Source organism: Ornithodoros turicata, chromosome 4 (genome assembly GCF_037126465.1).
Source record: "Ornithodoros turicata isolate Travis chromosome 4, ASM3712646v1, whole genome shotgun sequence".
Classification (NCBI taxonomy): Eukaryota; Metazoa; Arthropoda; class Arachnida; order Ixodida; family Argasidae; genus Ornithodoros; species Ornithodoros turicata.
The window spans coordinates 33,064,531-33,087,709 of NC_088204.1; the positions used below are offsets into that span (position 1 = coordinate 33,064,531).

Genomic DNA, 23,179 nt, shown 5'->3' on the forward strand with positions numbered 1-23,179 from the left:
GTTTTGTAGCAGGTTTCGCTGCTTTTGGAGCAGAGCGCACAGAGCCCTAATTCTGTTGCAAAGAGGAGAACAACATTTGTGGTTCTACTGGCGCCATCCCGGAGCCGTATATAGACGTCCTGACAGGACTCGGGATACCATCTCCACAAGTATATAATGCTGTTACAAGCCAATCTCGCTTGCCCTGAAACACAAGCCTGGAGTATTGGTTCTCTTCAATTGTCAACTCGGACATTACGGCTTCTCTATCGGCTCCAATCACTATGCTGCCTTTCCAGTTTTAAGACAGGTTTAAGTCAATGGGTCTCAATGCCATACCAGACTTTTATCAGTAAGCTGCTGCACGCAAAAAAACGACGCAGGATCATTTTTACGAGGTTTTCCATTTGGGAGAAAAATATGTGCAGCAGAAGCTCAGTCCGCCGGAACAGAATCGGGGAATCCCACGAAAACGTCCGCGCAATTGCCCCGAAAAGGCACCTTGGCCATGAACTTCTTGTCATTAAAGGACTGTCTCAGACGATGTATAGCACCAGATAGAGACCTCCTGTGGCACAGTAATACCGCTTTCAGTTCTGGAAACTGCTGGATCAAGAGCCGGACCAAGTGACAGCCAGCGCAAAATCACAATGCAAGAAAGATAATCTGAGATACACCAAATGCATTCTGACTGAACTTGACACGTTTGTTCTGCGACGTCGAGTTCTCGAAGTAGTGATAACAATCGAGAACAGCTTCCACATGGCTAGACTCGGCAAGTTCACGACCGAAAGTATTATACGTCAAAGAGGAAGAAGAGCTGGATTCAGTTGTTATTTGAGTTCAAGCCGCTTCATGCTGAAACAGGTACGACGTGGTCCTACATGTAAAAACAAACAAACAAACGTTATCGAAACACAGAAAAACAATGCACCGCCTTATGAGGGTATCCACTGAAGGTTAGTTTACTTTCGCCCTCGAACATCCATGCTATTATATCGTGGCTGAATGCGACTAGCCATTGGGAATGTAGTTTGCATTATCGGGCTTCCTCTAGAACCCTTATGGCGAATTCGGGTGGTCATTTCGGAGCAACTTTTTTTGCCAGATCTCGAGCAGTCATGTTCGCTTGGTCAAAATGAAGCAAATCTCGCATGTTCGCGTGGCGCTTTCCGAGCGCTCGGAATTTGCTAGCTAGCACTTTTTTTGCTCGGTCTCAAAACGACGGAGCAGCGGATTGCTCAACTATATCCGGTGTCGTCACATGCGCATCAATGCGCCGAAGTTAGCAGACGACGTTAGCAGACGACGGAACCGTTGAAGCGCAGTTCAGCATGGCGGAGGGAATAGAAAGTGAGAAAAGTGCAGGAATGTCGTTGTACCATGAACTGGGAACAGTTCTTCTTGCGCCTCCTTATTCACCAGAGCCTGATGACGATAGCGGGAACGATTTCGAGGAAGATGTGCTGTCCTTCGCGAACGCCTTCCTAGCGTTTCTTCCCTCTGAACTGAGACCAAAAGTAGAGGGGTTCGTCGAAGATAAAGTGCAGTCGTACAGTGATGAAGAGGTCTGCAGTGAGCATGTGCTCAATGGCTGTATGTAATATAACAACGAATTTGTCAACAGTTCAGGAGGAACTTTCGGTTAAGGCGGGACGTCTGTGAAACATTGGTAGCAGGGTTCGCCGCATCAGACGTCTACCCGATGAGCCTCACACACGGTGGAGCCACACCGAAAACGCCGGAATGCCACGTTCTGTCATTTCTGTGGTACGTATTACGTGTAACACGGCGAAAACGAGCATTGTAGGGCAGCTCATTTAAATCATTTCAGACAACAGTATCCCGTTTTATTGTAGCACTTTGTATAAAATATATATCAGATGGTAAGTAGCACCCAGTGCCAACATTTTTTTTCTAGAAATTTTTTGCCTTCAGCTGCACCCTGCAGGCACATGATGTGCACTTAGGCATTTTGGGTGTTGAATTGTGTGCATTTGGATGCATTTTTCAATTGGTGGCACGCATTTTTGTTGTACAGTGAACCCTCGTTATTATGACCATGGTCGTTCCCGAAAATTTTGGTCATAATGCGGAATTGTCATATTAACGGGGGGATTTGCAGAGGTTTCACTGCATTGTTCCCGAGGAGTATGGTCGTAAAGCGCGTATGTCACATTATCGGGGGTCATATTAACGAGGGTTCAGTGTAATTCTAACTTTGTGTCTTTCTAGGTATGCTGGCAACAAGTCATCAATCAGGGACGTGGCTGGACGCTTCGGTGTGAGTGAGAGTTGCCGGCATTCCATGCTAACACGAGTAATGACTTACTTGTGCCAGATTGCACACAGAGTCATCTGCTTCCCTGAACATCTGGAGGGCATGGCTCAAGAATTTGAGAAAGTGAGCGCATTTGTATCTGCATATTCAAATAATTGCGTATGTTGATGTTATTGCCAGCTTTTATGTACGTATTTATATTTGTCTCACATTGTCACCCGAGACCATACATTATACAGTTTAGCAAAAATTCTACTGCCCTAATTCCTTTGTAGATACCTGGATTTCATGGGGTCATTGGCTGCATTGATGGCACTTTCATACCAATCCGGTGTCCTGCGCACAAGCCCCGTGTCACGTACGTCAACCGGCACGTCATGATCTCACTGACACTCCAGGGAATTTGTGACAACCGCCGCCGTTTTCTGGACGTGTCAACAGGCTTTCCCAGCAAGATCCATGATGGGAGAGTCCTCACACTGTCCAACATATCAAAACGTCTGCCTTCCCTATGTGATGGTGGCAGGTACCACATTCTTGGTGACGCTGCTTATCCTTGCAGGGAATACCTTATAACTCCATATAAGGACTATGGAAACCTGACTGAAGCGCAGTCGACATTTAACATGAAGCTGTGTGTCACAAGAGTGCTCATTGAGAACACCTTTCGCATTCTAAAGCAAAACTTTCGGCAGCTAAAGGACGTAGAATTTTTTTCAGTGGAGAGGATGTGTCAGTTGATCATGTCGTGCTGCGTTGTACACAATTTGTGCATCGATGCTAATGACCTCATGGAGGAGAGTCTCCAGGAGAGCCAAGAAGATCTGGACCCTGGAGATGGAGACGTCGGGGAGGAGCAAACTGCGCTGCGCAACCTTGGTGAATTGAAGCGTCAGTGGCTGGTGAACATGGTAGCACAATAAATGTAAGTCACTCCAGTGTAGGTAGAACAACACAGTATAGAAGCCCTTTCGGTTCATCTGTATTGTCCCTCCTAAGTTTATACTTCATTATGTAGTGTGACACTACCTTTTGCCAGAATATTAGAAAACAGAGAGCCAGGGGCTAAAATGGGGACAGGAACATTATTCCTAAGGCAGAAGTGCACAGAGACCTGCAGACGGACAAACACAGAAGCATCCCATGCCAGCAAGTGCAAAGTGGAAGTGCATGCAAAGGAGTAAATATAAATAAGACACTGCATGTGGGGAAACAAGGAGAAAAAGAGGGAATATGAAAATATATCATTCTAAAGGCACCTCTGCTTCTCCTAGCAGACGTCTTATCAAGTTACCATTTATCATATGGAGTCTCACAATTTCTTTGTGTCGCCTTTCTCTGTTTTGTTCACGCTCCCTTTCTCTTTCATCTCTGTGCCTATTCATTTCATCCATTTAAAAAAAAAAGCTTTTAATTCAGCCATTCTGGCTCGTCCAGGCTTATTCCTGCGGTGGCGTGGTGTACTGAGAGTCGGCTCTGGTGTAACTGTTGCCGCCGTTGGTTGTCACTGTTGGTTGCTGCTGTTAACTGTTGTTTCAGTTGCTGCAGGGGCTCTCACACTGTTTGACCCTTCTGACCCTGTCGGCACTTCGTGTGATGTGGAAGGCAGTGTACCACGTTCTATGGTAGCATCACAGGGAGGCACTTTTCTCCTGACGTCACTAACATTCCATATTACTTGTGGCTGTATACTATCGTCTGCTTGGCGTATCTGCTCCAATTCCCTTTCATATGGCACAGCTTGCCTGCTTCGGCCAGATGTCCTGTTATTATCTATTGCCTTTTTTTTCGTACTCATTACTGTCTTAATTCTTACGTCACACTGGTTTGGCGTTTTTGTTGTGTTAAGAATCCTGTTTAATTCGTGGGATATTGACTCAAACATTTGCTTTTTGTTTTTGAACTTTTTGTATGGACCTATCTGTGTACTATAACGGCTGTATAAGTCCATCAATAACATTGTCTCTCCGTCTGTCCATTTTGATGCTGAAAGAAAAAAAAGCAAATGTTACATTTTCACTGCACCTCTACTTCATAATGAAGTTGTGTAAAGTCGTAATCAAGTTAAAACACCTTGTAGGGGGTTCAACTCCCACTTTCCCTTAAACTGTACTTTTGGTAGTGCATTTGGCAGGAGAAAACAAGGGGAAAATACTCCTCCCTATTTAAAGTCCTTATAGAACCCATCCTGAAATATTTTTCTGGCTATCCGCTACTCTGCACTCATGTTGGCTATATTCTGTAGCAACCTTGCAGATTATGTGCCAGACACTTAATGCTTTCCGACAAATAGCCACAGTATGTGTATTTAGCATCTCACATTTATGTCAGGAGATGTTTCTCTACAGAGCACAACCTCACTTTGTAAAATATACATTACCTGTGCTGTTGGCTGACTCTCCACGTGTACTTGCAACAGCACTGCTGCTTTGACTTTCTGTGTTGAGATGAAATTAAAATGGTATTATATATACCTGTGTTGAGCAAACTTTTACTCAGCTTTAATACAGGGTACTTTTAGTTGAGTGCAAAGTGTTTATGCAACCAGGTACATGCTTTCTTGCTGTCCTCACAAACACTTTGCTCCTGATTTCTCCACATGAGTTTATGACTTACCATCATTTTTGTCTGCATCCTGGCTGGGAGGATTCTCTGGGAAGCCCTGTGATGACCCCGCAACTGTCAAAACGAAATAAGGGGTATCGTGAGAACAATCTTTAAGAGATTGTATGTGTCATGGACGGCCAATTGTGCATTACAGTCAATTTACAAAAAGCAATCACATGGAGATGTACACCTATTTCCACTTAGCTCGCTTACGGGCCGTATAATGGGGTAGAGCACTTTTATTGTAAGCAACACAACATAAATCGGCTTGCAAACTACAAATCCGAACGCCGGACACCCCGCGCATCATCACAGAGACACGCGTTATCACCAACAGTGTTTACAAAGCTATTATAGCAACTTTGTGCCAATTAACTTTGTTACGACGAGGATCATTGCGTGTTCACAGCACTTACCCGACAGATTTCCGCTGCAGAGACCTTCCAGGAGCCTCAAAACATCGCTACTGACAGCGATTTCAGGCATCGCCCATAAATAGTGCGATAGCAGACGATGTTGTTTGGCAGACGACGGAACCGGAAAAGGAGGGACCAACGTGCCCCTAGCGTGATCGAAGTGCCTAAAACCGCTAGATTTCTAGCAATCATGTTCGGGTGGCAACGGTCACGTGATCCAGCTCGGCCGCCGACCTAGCAATTTCCGAGCGCTCGGCCGTGTTGCTATGAAATGACCACCCGAATTCGCTATTAGTAGTCTAGGCAATGCAGCCTTGCTGGTGCCTTGCGCACGTGCAGCATTCGCTTAAACTTCGTTTTGTTCTGGCTGTGTGAATTGTAACTGCCAAAAACGTGGTTTAGGAAATTGCTTGAATCCTAGCAGAAGTTTTACGCAAATGGAACTGCTTGAAACGCAACGCAAGTTACGAGTGTGACTGCGAATGCGTGTGCTGTCTCGAGAATCCGAATCCTTAGAACAAGGCGCGAGCTGTTTCATTAAGCTCTCACGCGACTCAAGACCCAATGGCGATCTCTAGTTGTAAGACATCAGTGCTTTTACCTCTGAGTTTTGATAGGGACATCACGGCCAGTTGCGATTTAACGATGACATTGAACTCGCGTCTGACGTGAGCAGCACGCTGCGGCTGCACGCGAGACGCCGGAGAGTTGCCACGATAAAAGTAACATTAATACAATTTTCAGTTTCGGTTTCGGTTTCTACGTCCAGAGTTCGTTTTTGTAGCAGCCTTCTTCAAAAAACCGGCTATTTGTAAAAGCATGTAGCAGGATTCGGGCATTGGCGCAATTTGGCGCAAATGGCGCAGCAGTTCCACCACTGTAACGGGAGCGTCCATTTTGATGCTTTGCTAACGCATAACGTATTTAGTTCTCTTTTTTTTGTTTTCGTGGTAACGAATCACGGGATTTAGTTCTCCTAACTCGTAACGTGCACAAGTCTGCGCCTCTGTCAACAGTATTTACCATAACTGGCGCCTGATGAAAAAAACAGACTAAACTTCCCATCGGTAACTGAGGCTGAACCCGGTACGAAATACTACTGATAGTATTGATACATGGAGTTTAGAGAAGTCGAAACTCTTTCTTTTTTCGTAGCACACCATATGTTTCTACTCCCTTGACCCATAATAAAAGCAAGAAAACGCAGATTTTCAGTATACATGACAGGCCCAGGAAAAAATTCCCCCTGAAGAAATTTCCCAGAAAGAAAATATCCCCTGCTTTTCGCACGCGTAGACTTGTTGATTTTAGACGTTGGCTTTTGCGAGGACAGTGTTCATATGTGAATTTTGAACACCAAAGCGAGTAATCGTTTACAACAACAGTGGGGAACAATCGTCTATTATATTCGATTTTCGAATTAAATATGCAATTCAATCCTGGAACTTCGAATGAAATCCATGTTCCTTCCAAACCGAATATATATAATTGTCCCGAAGCTGCACACGTAAACACGCCACAGGAGATGTCATAGAACAAAGTGAGCACTACATCATATTCCGATGTGTATGAATATATCGCGTGTACGTATATGTTGTATAGGGAAGGGCGACTCGGGTATCACTAGTGTCGCCTCTCAAACAAGTTGGACGCCACCTGGCGACAGAATCGAATGAATGATAAACGAAAAGGCTCGCACGCTTCGCATGCGTTTTGCCCGAGACTTCTTCTGTATTTCTTAGTGCATGGAGTTCTTACTAATGCAAAGGTCGTGATGTAGACGTCGCTGTTCAGGGGCGAGGTTCACAAACCGTAAGTAACGATAATATGCGCCTAAGACGTCGCAGCTAGCCTACGACGCGCGTACGCCGGCGTCCTCGACGGTCTTAAGCACGATTCAGAATGTTATCGTAGTGGAGAAGGTACCCGCGCTTTGCCGAGGAAAAGAGAGTTGCTCATTTCCTGTCATATGCAGCTCAGAGCGAAACAGCCAAAGGGCGTCAGAGTGCGTTTTCACTAAGGTAACTATGACGAGAATCTGCAATCGTACCAATAAGAGCCATCCCGTTAGAAGAAGAAGGAGAGGAAGTCTGTCTCCAATCGTTTTGTTATAACCACAACCTACTAGATTGCTAGGCACCCCTTCCTAGCGCCGCATTTGGAAGCTAGCAGGGGCGCTACTCATCGGCCCGGGTATTGCTCCCCCAATTTATGGTGGGCTAGAAAGACTGGTGTGTTTACCGCCACATTCAATACATAAAATGCGCGATGCCCCTGTTTTGAAGCCAAGCGCCTGAGATCCGGTGCTATGCGCTTGCTGCGAACCATGCGGGTTGTCGTTCCAGTTGAACTAGTCCAACATGTCCTGTGTGTGATGGCGTATGCTTGCTTGACTATTTTGATGCGGAACATATTTTGACCAGTAGTGTTTTGGTTTGCGTACTGACCGTTTACTAGCATCCGCAGTTCTTTGTAACGAAACCACGTGACATTTGCTGCTGTCACGTCAGCCAAACTGACAATCCCTGCAAGCGAAAGATATCGGAATGTTGCGAAGCACGTGGCCCCATGTCTTATATAAAGAGTGATTACTGCATGCTTCCGTTAGCTTGCCTCGTTGATCTGCACTCTTTGATTTCAACGTGAGTTCCTGTGTACTGGAAGGTCGGAACATTTGGTCACGGAACATAGGCAGATGGTAGATGGCTCAACTAAATTGTCATTTAGCTAAACTATGGGGCATTATATACAATGTACCTCGCCGCACATCTTATGTCCTATGTAGTTATTTTGCTCCTTATGTAACTCGTGTAGTTATCCGCGTATAAAGGAGCGCGGTATCAGCGACAAAACATGAAATTTCATTGTATACTGGTGCTCTAGCGGCACTCGCGTCTAAACGATATACGTGGACCCTCAAGAGTCTTCCCCGTGCCCGTAGCACCTCGATATTATCTCTGCACGCATCCTCGTACTCTGGAGTCATATATAAAAATTAAGCAAAAAAGTGTCACATGTGAATTATTAAACCAAAATGCTTGAATGGAATTGATGCGAGGTCCCAGAACATCCTGTTCAATTCATTGTATTCACCGTCTGAGCGGCCTTATAGCGCTCCTAACGTGTTATTATAAAGTTTCCAGTTGAAAAGCCTAATTTATGTCCGCCCTATGACTTGCTAAATGTGTGCTTGGTGTGCTCCGCCAGTGATACTACTTCTCATCTGTCATCCAACCCTCACTCGTTCCAAAACCGTCGTCCTACATTTTGCAGGTTAACCCATTCACCATATATGCATCTGTTTGTATTTTCACCGGTTGTAGACGTCCTGGGATAGCCAATCCGACTCCGTCGCAGCTGACATCCCCATGTTTTTCTTCTACCTCGTCACCATAATCCAGGTGATATTAAAAAGGGTATAGTTACAAATGGAACCTATTAACATTGAATTCAAAATCATGATTGCTGAACATATAGTCCCGCTTTGCGATAGTCGTGACGTTGCCCGCCTAGCGTAGCCGACTACGACAAGCAGTTGCACGCCTTTTTTCTTGAACACATTATATGGTTACATGGTCTCCAACAGTAACACATCATCAAAACGTTATCCGTGCGGGTGATTTAAACCGGACGAAGGTAAATTAGGAAACCTTAACCGAAGTTGGAGACTTTATGAATGGAACTGCACGTCTGGATATTTACTTTTGCGACGATCTATCCCAAACCGTCAGGAGCTACGCTAGAATTCAATGCGCTTGTACATCAATACTTGGTATATTCCTGGTGTCTAACACTTTTGACTCGAAATGGAACTGCCAAGTATTTGGTGAACTTTAATTTCCCAAGATGGTTCTTTTGAGATGCACCATAGTAATTTTTAATAGTTTGAACCAGGTTCGTAGCACCAAAAGAAACGTTTGTTTTTATTTCGTGTTAGCACCGCGAAGCTATGAGCGATGCACAGATGTGGACAGATGGAGAGAGGACAGCAGGAAGGAGTGGGGGTGCAGGGGTTAGTATTCGTCCTGTACCTACTTCAGGGGAAACTGTACCGACGTTCGTCTGGAAAGTCTGCCGGAAGGGCTAGGGAAAACGTCAGACAATATAGCCAGTGGTAGGATTTGAACCCACCACATCCCAGTCTTCAGCACTACCTCAACGGTCATACCACTGGTATGCCTCCTTGGTCGACTTAAAGGGGAACTGTGCCGACATTCGTCTGGAAAGTATAGAAAAACAAAAACAGGGAAAACCTCAGACAGCACAACCACGTAGGTAGGAAGAAATGTTCGGGAGGACCGTGATATTCCCGGGTGCTGCTTAGGTGAGACTACCGGCATATAGAATACTCGTGTTACCCATAGTAGTAATCACTGGACACACACTGCCGCCAACGCACAACTAGCCTTAAACACAATTAATTAATTAATTAGAGTTAATTGGGACCCCCCACATTAATCAGCATCATCCAATGAGTCATCACACTAATTGGGGAGCGTCCAACTCGTGTTCAGGCCATCTGTGCTTTGGCGGCAACCTGTGTCCATAAAAAAGAAAAAAAAATAGATAGAGATAGAGTGGAGAGAAGGAGTTTAGTTGAAGATCAACGATGCCATCTTGAAGAAAGCGGTCCGCAACGGACGCTGACCATCGCCTGGCGCAGGAGCACAGAGGCAGGTTGTAAAGCATCTTCAGCTGTGACCACAAGTTCTGGACATCCTGTGACGTCAGCTGTGACGTCATCATGGCATGTCTGGGCAGGTTAGGACAGCTCTGGACATGCAAGAGTGAAGATGCTAACCATTAATAGCTATCAACAAAAAGAATCAGCCACAGAAGCGAAACAGCCCACCACAACAGCAGTCACGGGTAGCGCAGAAAGATGCGACTGCTCCATCCGACAGCCAGGCACACAACTGAATCATAATGCTTTTTTCTCCTCTATAGCGTCGCGCATCTGCCCCCCTAGCGGGTACATTGTCAACTAATTTTACAACAAAATGATGAACAATCACGCCAGCGCTACGCTCGTTCCCAAGGCAGAAGAAGATAGAAAATGGCGGGGATGCCTGGACAACAGCAACCACAGCGCCCGACGTGCACAGGCATGAAAATCATAAAAAAGGGGGACAAAGTTGTGTGAAAGAATTAGTTACACAACAAATCAGCCCACCACAACAGGAGCGCAGAACGATGAGACTGCTCCATCCGGCAGCCATGCACAGAACTGACTCATAATGCTTTTTTCTCTTCTATAAAGTTACGCATCAGCATCCCTCCTAGCGGTTACTTTCTCAACTAATTTCATGGCAAAATTATTAAGAATCACGCCAGTGCTACCCTCGTTCCCAAGGCAGAAGAAGATAGAAAATGGCGGGGATGCCCGGACAACAGCAACCAGCACCCGACATGCACGGGCATGAAAATTTCAAGCAGAGCGGGGACAAAGTTGGCGAGAGAATTAGTTACACAACACATCAGTCACGAGGGGCGCAGAACGACACATCCTTTCTATCCCAGAGCAAGGTACAGAACTCAATTGTAATGCTTTTTACTCCTCTATAAAGTTATGCATCTGTCCCTCTTGCGGTTACTTTCTGAACTAATTTAATAGCAAAGTTATTAGGAATTGTTCTAGCACTATTCCCATTCAGGGCAGCACTAGCGTCATCGTCAAGACAAGAATGTTCCTTGTCAAAAAAGAAAAAAATACACAGCGTCAACAAAGGAAAGCATGCATGTCGGGGCATGTCAGGAGCGCTATTACACAAGGACAAATCACACGACTGCTGGCCAACAGAGGAAAGCAAACACAGAGAAACACTTGAACAGAGTGAAAAGACACTCACCATCATCGGACACGTACACTACATTCCCTCATTGTAAAACCGCTCGTAACAAAATCCACCTGCATCGTCGAACACCATTCACCAGTGACGAACCACACATCCGCACCCCATCAGAGGCAGACGGAACCCCACCGAAGCTACGCTTTCCACTAACGGCCAACGCAATTGCTAGGAAGAGAATTAACATCTCCACACCCGCCAGTGTCCAAGAGAGAAGTGAATCCTTGCACCCCCTGCAGGCTTTGTTCATTGGTCGTGACGTCATCCTATTGTCTCACGGCTACACTGTGTTTTTCCACTAAGGTCCAACCCATCGCCTCTGGACAAGGTCCACCTGAAACAATAGAGTCGCGGTATGACGTCATCATGCAGCTGCGTGGCTCAAGGACGCGTACGCTCTAGACAGGGGATCTGTTAGTTATTGAATCACTACCCCAAGATTATTTCCTTTATTCTACTATAATGATTGCATAGGGAACTATTGCAGAAAAACACCATACATGAGAGGTGATTGTAGGAATTAAGTATTTCATTCCCAAAGTCTTACTAAATGAGACTTATGAGTACAGGAAAAAACAAAATGATGGTTCAGCACGACATGTCCACCCCATCCGAGAGGCAGCTAACTGAATAATGATGCTTTATTCCTCCTGAATGAAGTCACACACCTGTCCCCCTTGCGGTTACTCTCTGAACTAAATGAATCGCAAAATAATTAAGAATCGTTCTAGCTCTAATCCCATTCAAGGCAGCACTATTGACATCGTCAAGAATGTTTCTTTTCAAAAAGAAAAAAGCTACATGTAGAAGGAAAGCATGTTAGAACAGGTCTGGGCATGTCAGCGCATCTTTGTCAGACAACAAGGGGGAAAAAAGCGAAAAGAAATACTTGAACAAAGCAGAAAACCAGCATCAAACTATTTCTAAGCACACACACTCCTCTTATTCAAAAACAGTGCTCATCATAAATCCGTCCAGGACAATACACACCATTTTGCTATTGCTACACTTTTTTCCAGTAACGGTCACTGCATTGCTACAGACACCTGAAACACTGCGTGACGTCATCACATCCTGTCTGAAGAAGACAGCGGCAAAGATAAACACTCCTATTATTTATTGAATCGTAAGGTTATTTCCTTTGTCCGACTCTTAATGACGTTCACTTTTACAATAAAATTGAACAAAAAAGCACCGTGAATATTAGTGATTTTCACCCCAAAGGCTCATCATGGTCATTAGAATCACAACACCAGTAAACTACCACTGCTCTTTGAAATAATAATTGTGACCACTCAACATCATCACCAGGCTTATGTAATACATGGCCCTTTCTATGCTCATACATTCGTTGTCTGAGGCTACACCTGCGAGCAAAAAGGCGCGAAAGCCAGGAGCAAAGTCCCATTCGCGCACGACAAATCACAAGACAGAACGCCTTTATGGGAACGGATATATGATGTGATTGCATTCCCACTATATTACTGATTTTCTATCTTGCATTGTAGTTTAGAAAAACTACTACAAAACTATAACTTTATGAGCCTGTGGTGACGACAACGACGACATCCAGCCATGCCATCTATCGCGCGCTCCCTTTCCTTTTTTTCGGCCCGCGCTTCTCGGCTCTCTGGCCGTCAGTCCACCGGCAGCACCCTGCCAGAATAAACACTCTTCTCTTCTGGCCTCTGGTTGTCCTGTCCTACAGTTGGTCCTACGGCACAGTCCTTCCAACGCTTTGTCGACCAAGTACTTCGCGGGCTAGATTTCTGTTTCGTCTACTTGGACGACATCCTCATTGCAAGCCCTTCTGAAGCGGCACATGAGATGCACCTCCGTCTGCTCTGTAAGCGCCTCGATGCTCACGGAATAGTCATCAACACGGCCAAGTTCGCCGTCCCCGAACTCGAATTTCTCGGGCATCACGTGGACCAGCATGGCATCCGTCCCCTTTCGAGCAAGGTTGAGGCCATACAGAAGTTCCCCGAGCCAACCAACTTTCGGCAGTTGCGCGCATTTTTAGGGATGGTAAATTTCTACCGCCGCTTTCTCCCTGGATGTGCGCAAGCCTCCCAGCCCCTCAACGACCTCCTACGTCACAAGCGCAACTCGACACCGTCGTTCACCTGGACGGATTCCGCCGCGGCTGCTTTCGTCGAACTCAAGGAAAAACTCTCGCGCGCAACTCTCCTGGTCCACCCCAAGCCCGATGCTCCCATCAGCATCATGGTGGACGCCTCGAGCACCGCGGTGGGCGCAGTCCTTCAGCAACACCGTGAAGGCGATTGGGCGCCGCTCGAGTTCTTCTCAAAGCCATTGTCACCTCGAAAAGCTCGGTACAGCACATTTGGCAGAGAACTCCTGGGCATCTACCTTGCAATCAAGCAGTTCCGGTACTTCCTGGAAGGCCGCTGCTTCTTCGTGCTTACCGACCACAAGCCGCTCACCTTCGCCCTGTCAACAACCGGCACATCTTACTCTCCCCGCGAGCTCCGGCAACTCGCGTTTATATCCGAATTCACCACGGATATTCGTCATCTTCCAGGACGGGACAACCTTGTCGCAGATGCTCTCTCTCGTGCGCGTCTCAACGAACTCCACGTCCCTGGACTCCTCCGAATAGATTTCTCTGCCATGGCCGTTCAGCAGGACACTCAAGAGCTCGCAGACCTGTTCTCAACGTCCTCCCTCCGCTTCGAAGAGCGTTCCGTTCCTTTTTGCAACGTCCGCCTCCTCTGCGACGTTTCCAGTGGCTCACCTCGGCCTCTCGTGCCGAGCACTTTCCGTCGTCCCATCTTCGACGCCCTACACGGACTCTTCCATCCCGGCGTGCGGGCCACTCAGAAGCTGATTACCACACGCTTTGTCTGGCCCAGGATGAACGCTGAAATCCGGGCCTGGACGCGCTCATGTATCCATTGCCAGCGGACCAAAATACACCGACACATAGTAACGCCGACTGCCTCCATTCCCCTGCCATCTTCACGCTTCGATCACGTACATCTCGATCTCGTCGGCCCCCTTCCACCATCTGACGGAGCAACCTACTTGCTAACTTGCGTCGATCGCTATACGCGTTGGCCCGAGGCGTTCCCCGTCCCACAGATCACTGCATCTGTCGTCGCCCAAGCCTTCGTTACCGGATGGATATCGCGGTTTGGCGTGCCTACGACCATCACCACTGACCGCGGTCGTCAGTTTGAGTCGCGCCTTTTCCAGGAGCTCTTAGCCACTTTGGGTATAACACGAACCCGCACGACGGTGTACCACCCGGCATCTAACGGCATGGTGGAACGTTTCCATCGGCAGTTGAAAGCCTCGCTACGGGCCCATGGCTCCACCCGTTGGACAGACTCCCTGCCGATCGTCCTCCTCGGCGTACGGTCAGCCCTAAGGTCGGACCTTCAGTGCTCGTCGGCAGAGCTGGTTTACGGCTCCACCCTTTGCTTGCCTGGCGAATTCTTCCGCACATCCTCCTCATCGGTTACCACCAGTGTCCCAGACATCCAGCAGTTTGCTCAGACGCTCTGCGACACCATGTGCAAGCTGCGTCCCGTTCCTCCCCGCACACCGCCTGGCTCCCACGTCTTCATCAGCCAGGACCTGTCTTCGTCCTCCCATGTGTTCGTGCGGCGTGACGCGGTGCGTAAACCTCTCGACCCCTGCTACGATGGTTCTTTCAAAGTGGTACAGCGCAGCCAGAAGACTTTCGTTGTTGACATCAAGGGGCGCCATGAAGTCATCGCAGTCGACAGGCTGAAGCCAGCCTACCTCACCGTCGCCTCAGTTTCTGCCGTACCGTTTCCAGCTCCCCCACCCCCACCGGACCCTCAAGCCCTGCCTTCCATGAACTGCAAGCCGTCCGGTGTCCGCTGGTCACCTAACCTCGTTGCCTTCCGGCACATCCCAGCTCCCACCGGTATAAGGGGGGGAGCCATGTGGTGACGACAACGACGACATCCAGCCGTGCCATCTATCGCGCGCTCCCTTTCCTTTTTTTCGGCCCGCGCTTCTCGGCTCTCTGGCCGTCAGTCCACCGGCAGCACCCTGCCAGAATAAACACTCTTCTCTTCTGGTCTCTGGTTGTCCTGTCCTACAAGCCTATTAAAATTCTACTTTCTATGGAAACTATAATTGCCCTGTTACTTGGTTCGCTATTAATCAAGCACTCCAATTTTTTTCTCTTCCCATTTCAGCCTAGCGGGTCTTGTCATGCAGTGAAGCAGACTCACACCCAAGATAATTAATTTACAGTGAGGGCGCCGTGCTTCAGGAATTCCTATCCTGCGCTCAGATGCAAGTGTTTCTGCACGAATACCTATAACAGCTTACTTCTTCAACATACCGAGCTCCTAACAACATCCAACAAACAAGAAGAGAAACCCACTTCTCATGAATTCAGCTTTACCATGCGACATTCTTCTGCGCAAAAGCAGTGATTTGAGGAAAGAGCAGCAAAAATTGTGCACACTTGTGCTGGAATTGCTATGGCTTCAAAGACTGAAGCATATGCTAATAAACTAAGAAAAAGGCACTCATGTCTGATATCAGATAATTCTTGCATAATGCTACATACACAGCCGCATTGTCCCTTCGTAAAGAAAGCACAGGACAAGGGCACACAAATTCCTTTAAGCGAGAAGGGAAAAGGCTTAAGACGGAGCGCTCAGGAATACATCACTGGACATAAGTCACCGGACATCGCTACGAAACTCAACGGTTAACACAAGATAACAACAAGATAATAGCGGCGGGTAAAATTGCAACACTGCTAAACAAGCCCCAACATGCCATGATGACGTCGCAAACCAGGAAAAAAGCACACATGCGTGCATGCACACAGCAGCTCAGGAATGCACAAGGAGAGGTGCTTTATTGGAATTTCTCCTCCACGCTCACATACCAGCATTTCTGCACAAATACTTATAACTGCATGCAGCTTACTCCATCAACATATCAAGCAAAGTGAATACTGACACTCAACAACATATAACAAAAAACAAACAAATTCAATTTTCATGAATTCTCCTTTGCCAAGCAGCTTTCTTCTGCTATACCTGGATGCTGACTATTTCCCCTCATCTACATTCTGAGTAAAAGCAGTGAAAGAAGAAAGAGCCGTGAAAAATTACGCACACTTTCGCTCCAATAGCTGTAACTCCAAGAAACAGTAGCGCAAGCTAATAAACTGAGAAAAAGACACCCATTTCTGCCACCAGATAATTCTTGCATAATGCCACATACACACTCGCATTGCCCTTACGTAAAGAAAGCACAGGACAGGGATACACAAATTTCCTTAAGTGAGGTCGAACCGCTCAGGAATAATCGGAGAACCACCGGTTCTCACTATGAAACTCAACGGCTAGCACAACATGACAGCAACAAGATATTAGCGAAGGGTAAAAAGTGCAACAAGAAAGACACTACTGAACAAGTCCATACATGCAACATCACATACAAAATACTGCTCATCGGGGAAAAGGCCTAAGCCTGCGAGAGAAAATTATAGAGCATACACAACTTCATTTTTCTATTTCGCGTAAACTAAACGCGATCTGCTTGGAAAACGACTCCCAAATTTTTTTAGGGAGCAGAGAAATATAGGAATTTCTACTCCGTGCTCAGATACCAGCATTTCTGCTCAAAAACACATGACTGCAAAATTAAGCACTACTTACTTCATCAAGATATCGAACACCCAACAAAATCAAACAAACAACCTCACTTCCACTGATAGAACACTATTCAGCTTTTACCAGGAGGCTTTCTTCTGCGTAAAAGAAGAGAAAATAAGAAAAGAGCAGCGAAAAATCGCACGCAATTTTGTTCGCATAGTGATCAGAGAAAAAAATAAAATAACGAGACACACGCTAATAAACTGAGACAAAGATACCCATTTCTGCTATCAGATAATTATTGCATAATGCTACATGCACAGTCGCGTTATCCCTGCGTAAAGAAAGCACAGAACCAGGGTACACATCTCGTAAGCGAGAAGGGAAAGTCACTTCTTCTTGGACAGCTTAATACTGTCACGAAGCGAAATGGGTCGGCGAGTCGTCGAATAAACAGCGAACGGTTTATTAGACTACTTGGTAGCAAAACACAAGAGTGATAGCTCTCTGAACACAACTGAGTCCAAAGAATGAATGCTCCAGCTTGGAGCGCATAAGCATTTAAGCGTCGCGCCGAAAAGTCTAGAAACAGCGCGTGCGTTTGCCAGAGAGCAGGCGATGTGTCTGGAAGCTTCTTGCTTCTTCTTCAGCATGCGCCGGGATGAGGTGTACCGTTTCGTGCCTGCCCTGGAAGTTTCGCGATTATGATTCGTGGCAATACGGTAAAGTAACAATTCTTACCAAGAAAACTAGGCTTGAACACAGCTACGAGCGTGACAGACACATACTAACGAACAAACAAAACACTCCTATTCACTTCTACTATAGAATTGGAGTGAGCCACACGGTATGAACAAAGTACACCGCTTCAGGAAGGTATAGGTGCAGCGCAACAGGATCCGCGTGCAGAACTCCTAAAATATCCCGCCCAAAACAAGGACTTCACCAGGGTCACGTGGTAATTCCATTAAAAACGTTCGTCCAATCCAACAGATTACAATGCAAACGTGATAACAATTATTTTTAAAGCACTATTTCACGCAATAGTACATAAATGTATCACTCGTGTTACACGAAAAGGCAAACACGTAACACTTACTTGTCAAGTGGGGTCCCTGGTGCAGAAAAGCGTGCACACACACACACAGATACACACTCACATTTTCTCACTCACAAACACAAAGTCTATTTTCACAACCACATAAATCCATATTATTCCTCAGGTCAATAATTATCCTACCATCATCAAAAGAAGGCACACACATGTATGCGAACGTAAAACTATAGGTCTTCGTTCCGGATGTAATAGGATATCGTCACTCAGCCGCCGCGAACCAAAAAAAGAAAGGAATGCATGTTCGCTATACATCCACGAAGAAAACGGTGCCGTGCTTCTGCGCAGCGATCATTATGCAGGAGATTCACTTCGTTTTCCTTTTATTTCCTTGCACCCATATATTTTGCGAGAATACTATAGAGCAGAATGGGTAAATGTGAACATCATTCGCTACACACTGTAGCACTCATCATTTTTGAACCAAACCACTTAACGTGTGTTCATAGGTCTTCACTAAATAGGTGAGCCGATAATGACTCGAAATAAAATCAAGTAAAATAATCATTCCAGCATCGCTGGCTGCAAGCTTGTGTACCCAACAGAGCAGTGCGCTACTGTCAACACGCCTTGGGCTGACCTGACACACTCGAAGCCTTTTCTGAATACATTCTGCTGTCGCCGGAATAAAATATTTATCGCGAGGGTACTACAGCCTATAGTACTTTCGTCAACTTTGATTTTCATGCCCGTGCATGTCGGGCGCTGGTTGCTATTGTCCAGGCATCCTGGCCATTTTCTATCTTCTTCTGCCTTGGGAACGAGAGTAGCGCTGGTGTGATTCTTTTGCCATGAAATTAGTTGAGAAAGTAACCACTAGGGGGGCTGCTGATGCGTAACTTTATAGAAGAGAAAAGAGCATTATGAGTCAGTTCTGTGCCTGGCTGTCGGATGGAGCAGTCGCATCGTTCTGCGCTCCTGTTGTGGTGGGCTGATTTGTTCTGTAACTAATTCTTTCGCACGCGATAACTTTGTCCCCCTTTTTTATGATTTTCATGCCCATGCACGTCGGGCACTGGTTGCTGTTGTCCTCGCCATTTTCCATGTTCTTCTGCCTTGGGAACGAGAGTAGCGCTGGCGTGATTCTTAATAATTTTGCCATGAAACTAGTACAGAAAGTAACCGCTAGGGGGCTGCTGATGCGTAACTTTATCGAAGAGAAAAAAGCATTATGAGTAAATTCTGTGCCTGGCTGTCGGATGGAGCAGTCGCATCGTTCTGCGCTCCTGTTGTGGTGGGCTGATTTGTTGCATAACTAATTCTTTCGCACGTGATAACTTTGTCCCCCATTTTTATGATTTTCATGCCCGTGCACGTCGGGCACTGGTTGCTGTTGTCCCCGCCATTTTCCATCTTCTTCTGCCTTGGGAACGAGAGTAGCACTGGTGTGATTCTTAATAATTTTGCCATGAAACTAGTTGAGAAAGTAACCGCTAGGGGGGTGCTGATGCGTAACTTTATAGAAGAGAAAAAAAGCATTATGAGTCAGTTCTGTGCCTGGCTGTCGGATGGAGCAGTCGCATTGTTCTGCGCTCCTGTTGTGGTGGGCTGATTTGTTCTGTAACTAATTATTTCGCACGCGATAACTTTGTCCCCCTTTTTTATGATTTTCATGCCCATGCACGTCGGGCACTGGTTGCTGTTGTCCCCGCCATTTTCCATCTTCTTCTGCCTTGGGAACGAGAGTAGCGCTGGCGTGATTCTTAATAATTTTGCCATGAAATTAGTACAGAAAGTAACCGCTAGGGGGCTGCTGATGCGTAACTTTATAGAAGAGAAAAAAGCATTATGAGTCAGTTCTGTGCCTGGCTGTCGGATGGAGCAGTCGCATCGTTCTGCGCTCCTGTTGTGGTGGGCTGATTTGTTGCATAACTAATTCTTTCGCACGTGATAACTTTGTCCCCCATTTTTATGATTTTCATGCCCGTGCACGTCGGGCACTGGTTGCTGTTGTCCCCGCCATTTTCCATCTTCTTCTGCCTTGGGAATGAGAGTAGCGCTGGCGTGATTCTTAATAGTTTTGCCATGAAACTAGTTGAGAAAGTAACCGCTAGGGGGGCTGCTATGCGTAACTTTATAGAAGAGAAAAAAGCATTATGAGTCAGTTCTGTGCCTGGCTGTCGGATGGAGCAGTCGCATCGTTCTGCGCTCCTGTTGTGGTGGGCTGATTTGTTGTGTAACTAATTCTTTCGCACGTGATAACTTTGTCCCCCTTTTTTAGGATTTTCATGCCCGTGCACGTCGGGCACTGGTTGCCGTTGTCTGGGCGTCCCCGCCATTTTCCATCTTCTTCTACCTTGGGAACGAGAGTAGCGCTGGCGTGATTCTTAATAATTTTGTCGTAAGATTAGTTGAGAATCTACCCGCTACGGGGTGCAGATGCGCAACTTTATAGAGGAGAAAAAGGCATTATGATTCAATTCCGTGCCTGGCTGTCGGATGGAGCAGTCGAATCTTTCTGCGCTCCCTGTGACTGCTGTTGTGGTGGGCTGTTTTGCTTCTGTGCCTGATTCTTTTTGTTGATAGCTATTAATGGTTAGCATCTTTACTCTTGCTTTCACAGCCTCTGTATTACGAGTGTTTTTCTCCTTGCATGTCTAGAGCTGTCCTAACCTTTCTAGACATGCCACTGACGTCACAGCTGATGATCTTCAATTGAACTCCTTCTCTCAACTCTATCTCTATCTATTTTTTCTTTTTTATGGACACAGGTTGCCGCCAAAACACAGCTGGCCTGAACACGAGTTAGACGCTCCCCAATTAGTGTGATGACTCATTGGATGATGCAGATTACTGTGGGGGTCCCAATTAACTCTAATTAATTAATCGAGTTTAAGGCTAGTTGTGCGTTGGCGGCAGTCTGTGTCCAGTGATTACTACTACCGATCGTCACGTACGCAAACCCCCTACCTCGAGACTCCCTTACCGCGACCTTTTTGAGAGTTTCTTTTGAATTCTCGCCACTATATGTGTATAATATGCACCGCAGCGATGTGCAGCGATGGCTTCCTGCCATTCAACATCTTTCTGGCTTCGGCTGGGGCTATGATCAACGCTCCGTCTTAGCCGTTCACGCGGCTTTGGTGACGGCGACTGTGCTTTACAGCCTTCCAGTCTTGCATAGGTTTTCTACAACATCGTTAAATACCCTTCAGACCCTGTTCACCCGAAGCCTTCATCGCAGCCTTGGCGTTCCAAGAATGGCTGAAACACGGCAAGTCCTAGCTGAAGCTGGAGAACCTCCGGTGGAGGTCCTCCGTGAGCGGAAAACGGCTCGACACTTCCTACGTTTGCGTGCACACGTTCCCCGTCACGCACTCCTCAGGAATATGCGATAGCGTCCTGAAAGTGATTTCCATCCCGTGGCGCAGAGGACACGCCACCGGCTTCACACCTAGGACTGTCACACCGCCGAACGCCCCCTGGTCTATGACTGTGCCACCCACCTTCGCACGTCTTCCTGACTTCCAGGTCCGCAGAGCTCAGGTTCCCCCTCAAGTCCTTCAGCCCATTTTTATGCTCTCGTCGACGCGAAGTTTTGCACATCTACCGCCGCTTACACCGATGGCGCGTCTGGAAATGGCAAGTCCGCGTCAGCATTTGTTATCCCCGAGGAAGGCATAGTTCAAGGACGTCGCCTTTGGCATTGTACATCATCCGCAGCTGCGGAACTCTACTTCATGTTTTTCTTTTTGCAACACATCGTTCCTCACCCCCTCCCCCAGAATTGGATGGTCTTTACTTACTCAGCATATGCGCTGAAGCAATCGAAAATTCTGCCATACGAGGCTCCTCCGCACCGTTGGTTATGGATGTGTTAACCGCTTACAAACTTTTCTACGAAGCAGGACATCGTCCCGCTCTCCAATGGGTTCCCGCCTATTGCGGCGTCGAAAGCAATGAACTGGCAGACAGCGCCGCCGAAGCAGCTCTCTCGTCTCGGACACGGACGCGTATTGCACTGCTGAGAGGCGATCGGCGGTCCATACTTCGAAGCCTTGTGACTCCTCTGGCTACCCGCCAACGGACCGCCGACATACTACCCCCCGCCATGCTGAGCAGAGTTGACCCAGCGCTCGCATTCCGCATATGCCAGCACATATCTCTCGTCAAGATGCCGCATTAGTTTATGGAATGCACCTTGACGTGGACTTCACAGCACAGTGGCGCTACCGCTTGAGACAAGTTAACTCTCCCCACTGCAGTCACTGCGGTGCTGTTGAAGACCTCAAGCACATTCTTCTCCATTGCCCACACTACCACCCTTCCCGCTCCGTACTCTCCGCCTCCCTCAACGAGCTAGACTCCCGCCCTTTCTCCCTCACAAAATTGCTTGGCCCCTGGCCGCATCCACCTCACCAACGCTCTGCCCTCAAGGCTTTCTTCGGCTTTTTGGGCGCTACCGGACTTAGATCCTCGTTGTAACGGGACCCATTACTTCATTCCCAGCGTCTCCTCGAGCACTGGGGCAGAGTATCGCCCCCGGCGATGAAACTCCCCTCCCTATCGTCCTGAAATAAAGTTGTTGTTGTTGTTTGTATAATATGTGTGCAAATAATAATTAATGTACTTGCGACACATGTTCTGAAATCAGCACCCCGTGATGTATCCCATCTCTAATCACGAGGTGTTTGAAACATAGTTTGAGAAGTTACCGGTCAAAAAGAACTCGTTACAAGTTAAGTTACCGTGTGCAAAATGTAACTACGTTAATAATGAAGTTCTTCAGCGCGAAATGAAACTCGCAGTTACTGAGTTACTTAAAAAAAATAACGAGTTACTTTCAAGTTACTTCGGACACAAAATAACATTACGGAGGTGCAGCGCGCGTGAGCAGTTGAGTTAGACCTTGAGTTGCCTGTGGAGGAGTGCAACGCGCTTAGATCGTTTTCGTTTATGTTCAACAATAGACCACTCCCTGTGTGTAAACAAATGACGTTATAGTGCTCGACAGCGCCACAAATTCGGTAGAATAGACCTCTCCCTATTTGTAAACAAATGACATCATAGTGTTCGACAGCGCCAACAGTTTGGTAAAGTTGAACTATGCTCGAAGCTAGGGGCGAACAAGGTTGCGCCGGAAAGCAACGATCTTGACGGGATTACGATGGTTCCTCAAAGGGACGCGACCTGCGGTCCTACTTTTCTTTCAATAGGAGGCAGCGAACAAGTGCCCATTCATGGAACCCAGCCCTCCCCTTCAAATTTGTTTCGGTTTCAGTCCGTCTACCAACGTCATGATGACGTTTCTCGGGTAGAGGTCTATTGAACTACGCTCGAAGCCAGAGGTGAACAAGGTCGCGCCCGAAAGCCAC

General features: G+C 46.9%; 1 protein-coding gene across 1 annotated transcript; it reads left to right on the top strand.

The window, feature by feature from the left end:
- Positions 1 to 1,261: 1,261 nt before the first annotated feature.
- On the top strand, positions 1,262 to 4,348 carry LOC135392297 (putative nuclease HARBI1). The gene is made up of 5 exons (XM_064623014.1): positions 1,262 to 1,547; positions 1,607 to 1,749; positions 2,215 to 2,383; positions 2,536 to 3,185; positions 3,800 to 4,348. Exons 1-4 carry the CDS (start codon positions 1,314 to 1,316, stop codon positions 3,181 to 3,183), a joined length of 1,194 nt encoding a protein of 397 aa, XP_064479084.1. The 5' UTR covers positions 1,262 to 1,313; the 3' UTR covers positions 3,184 to 3,185; positions 3,800 to 4,348.
- Positions 4,349 to 23,179: the final 18,831 nt, after the last annotated feature.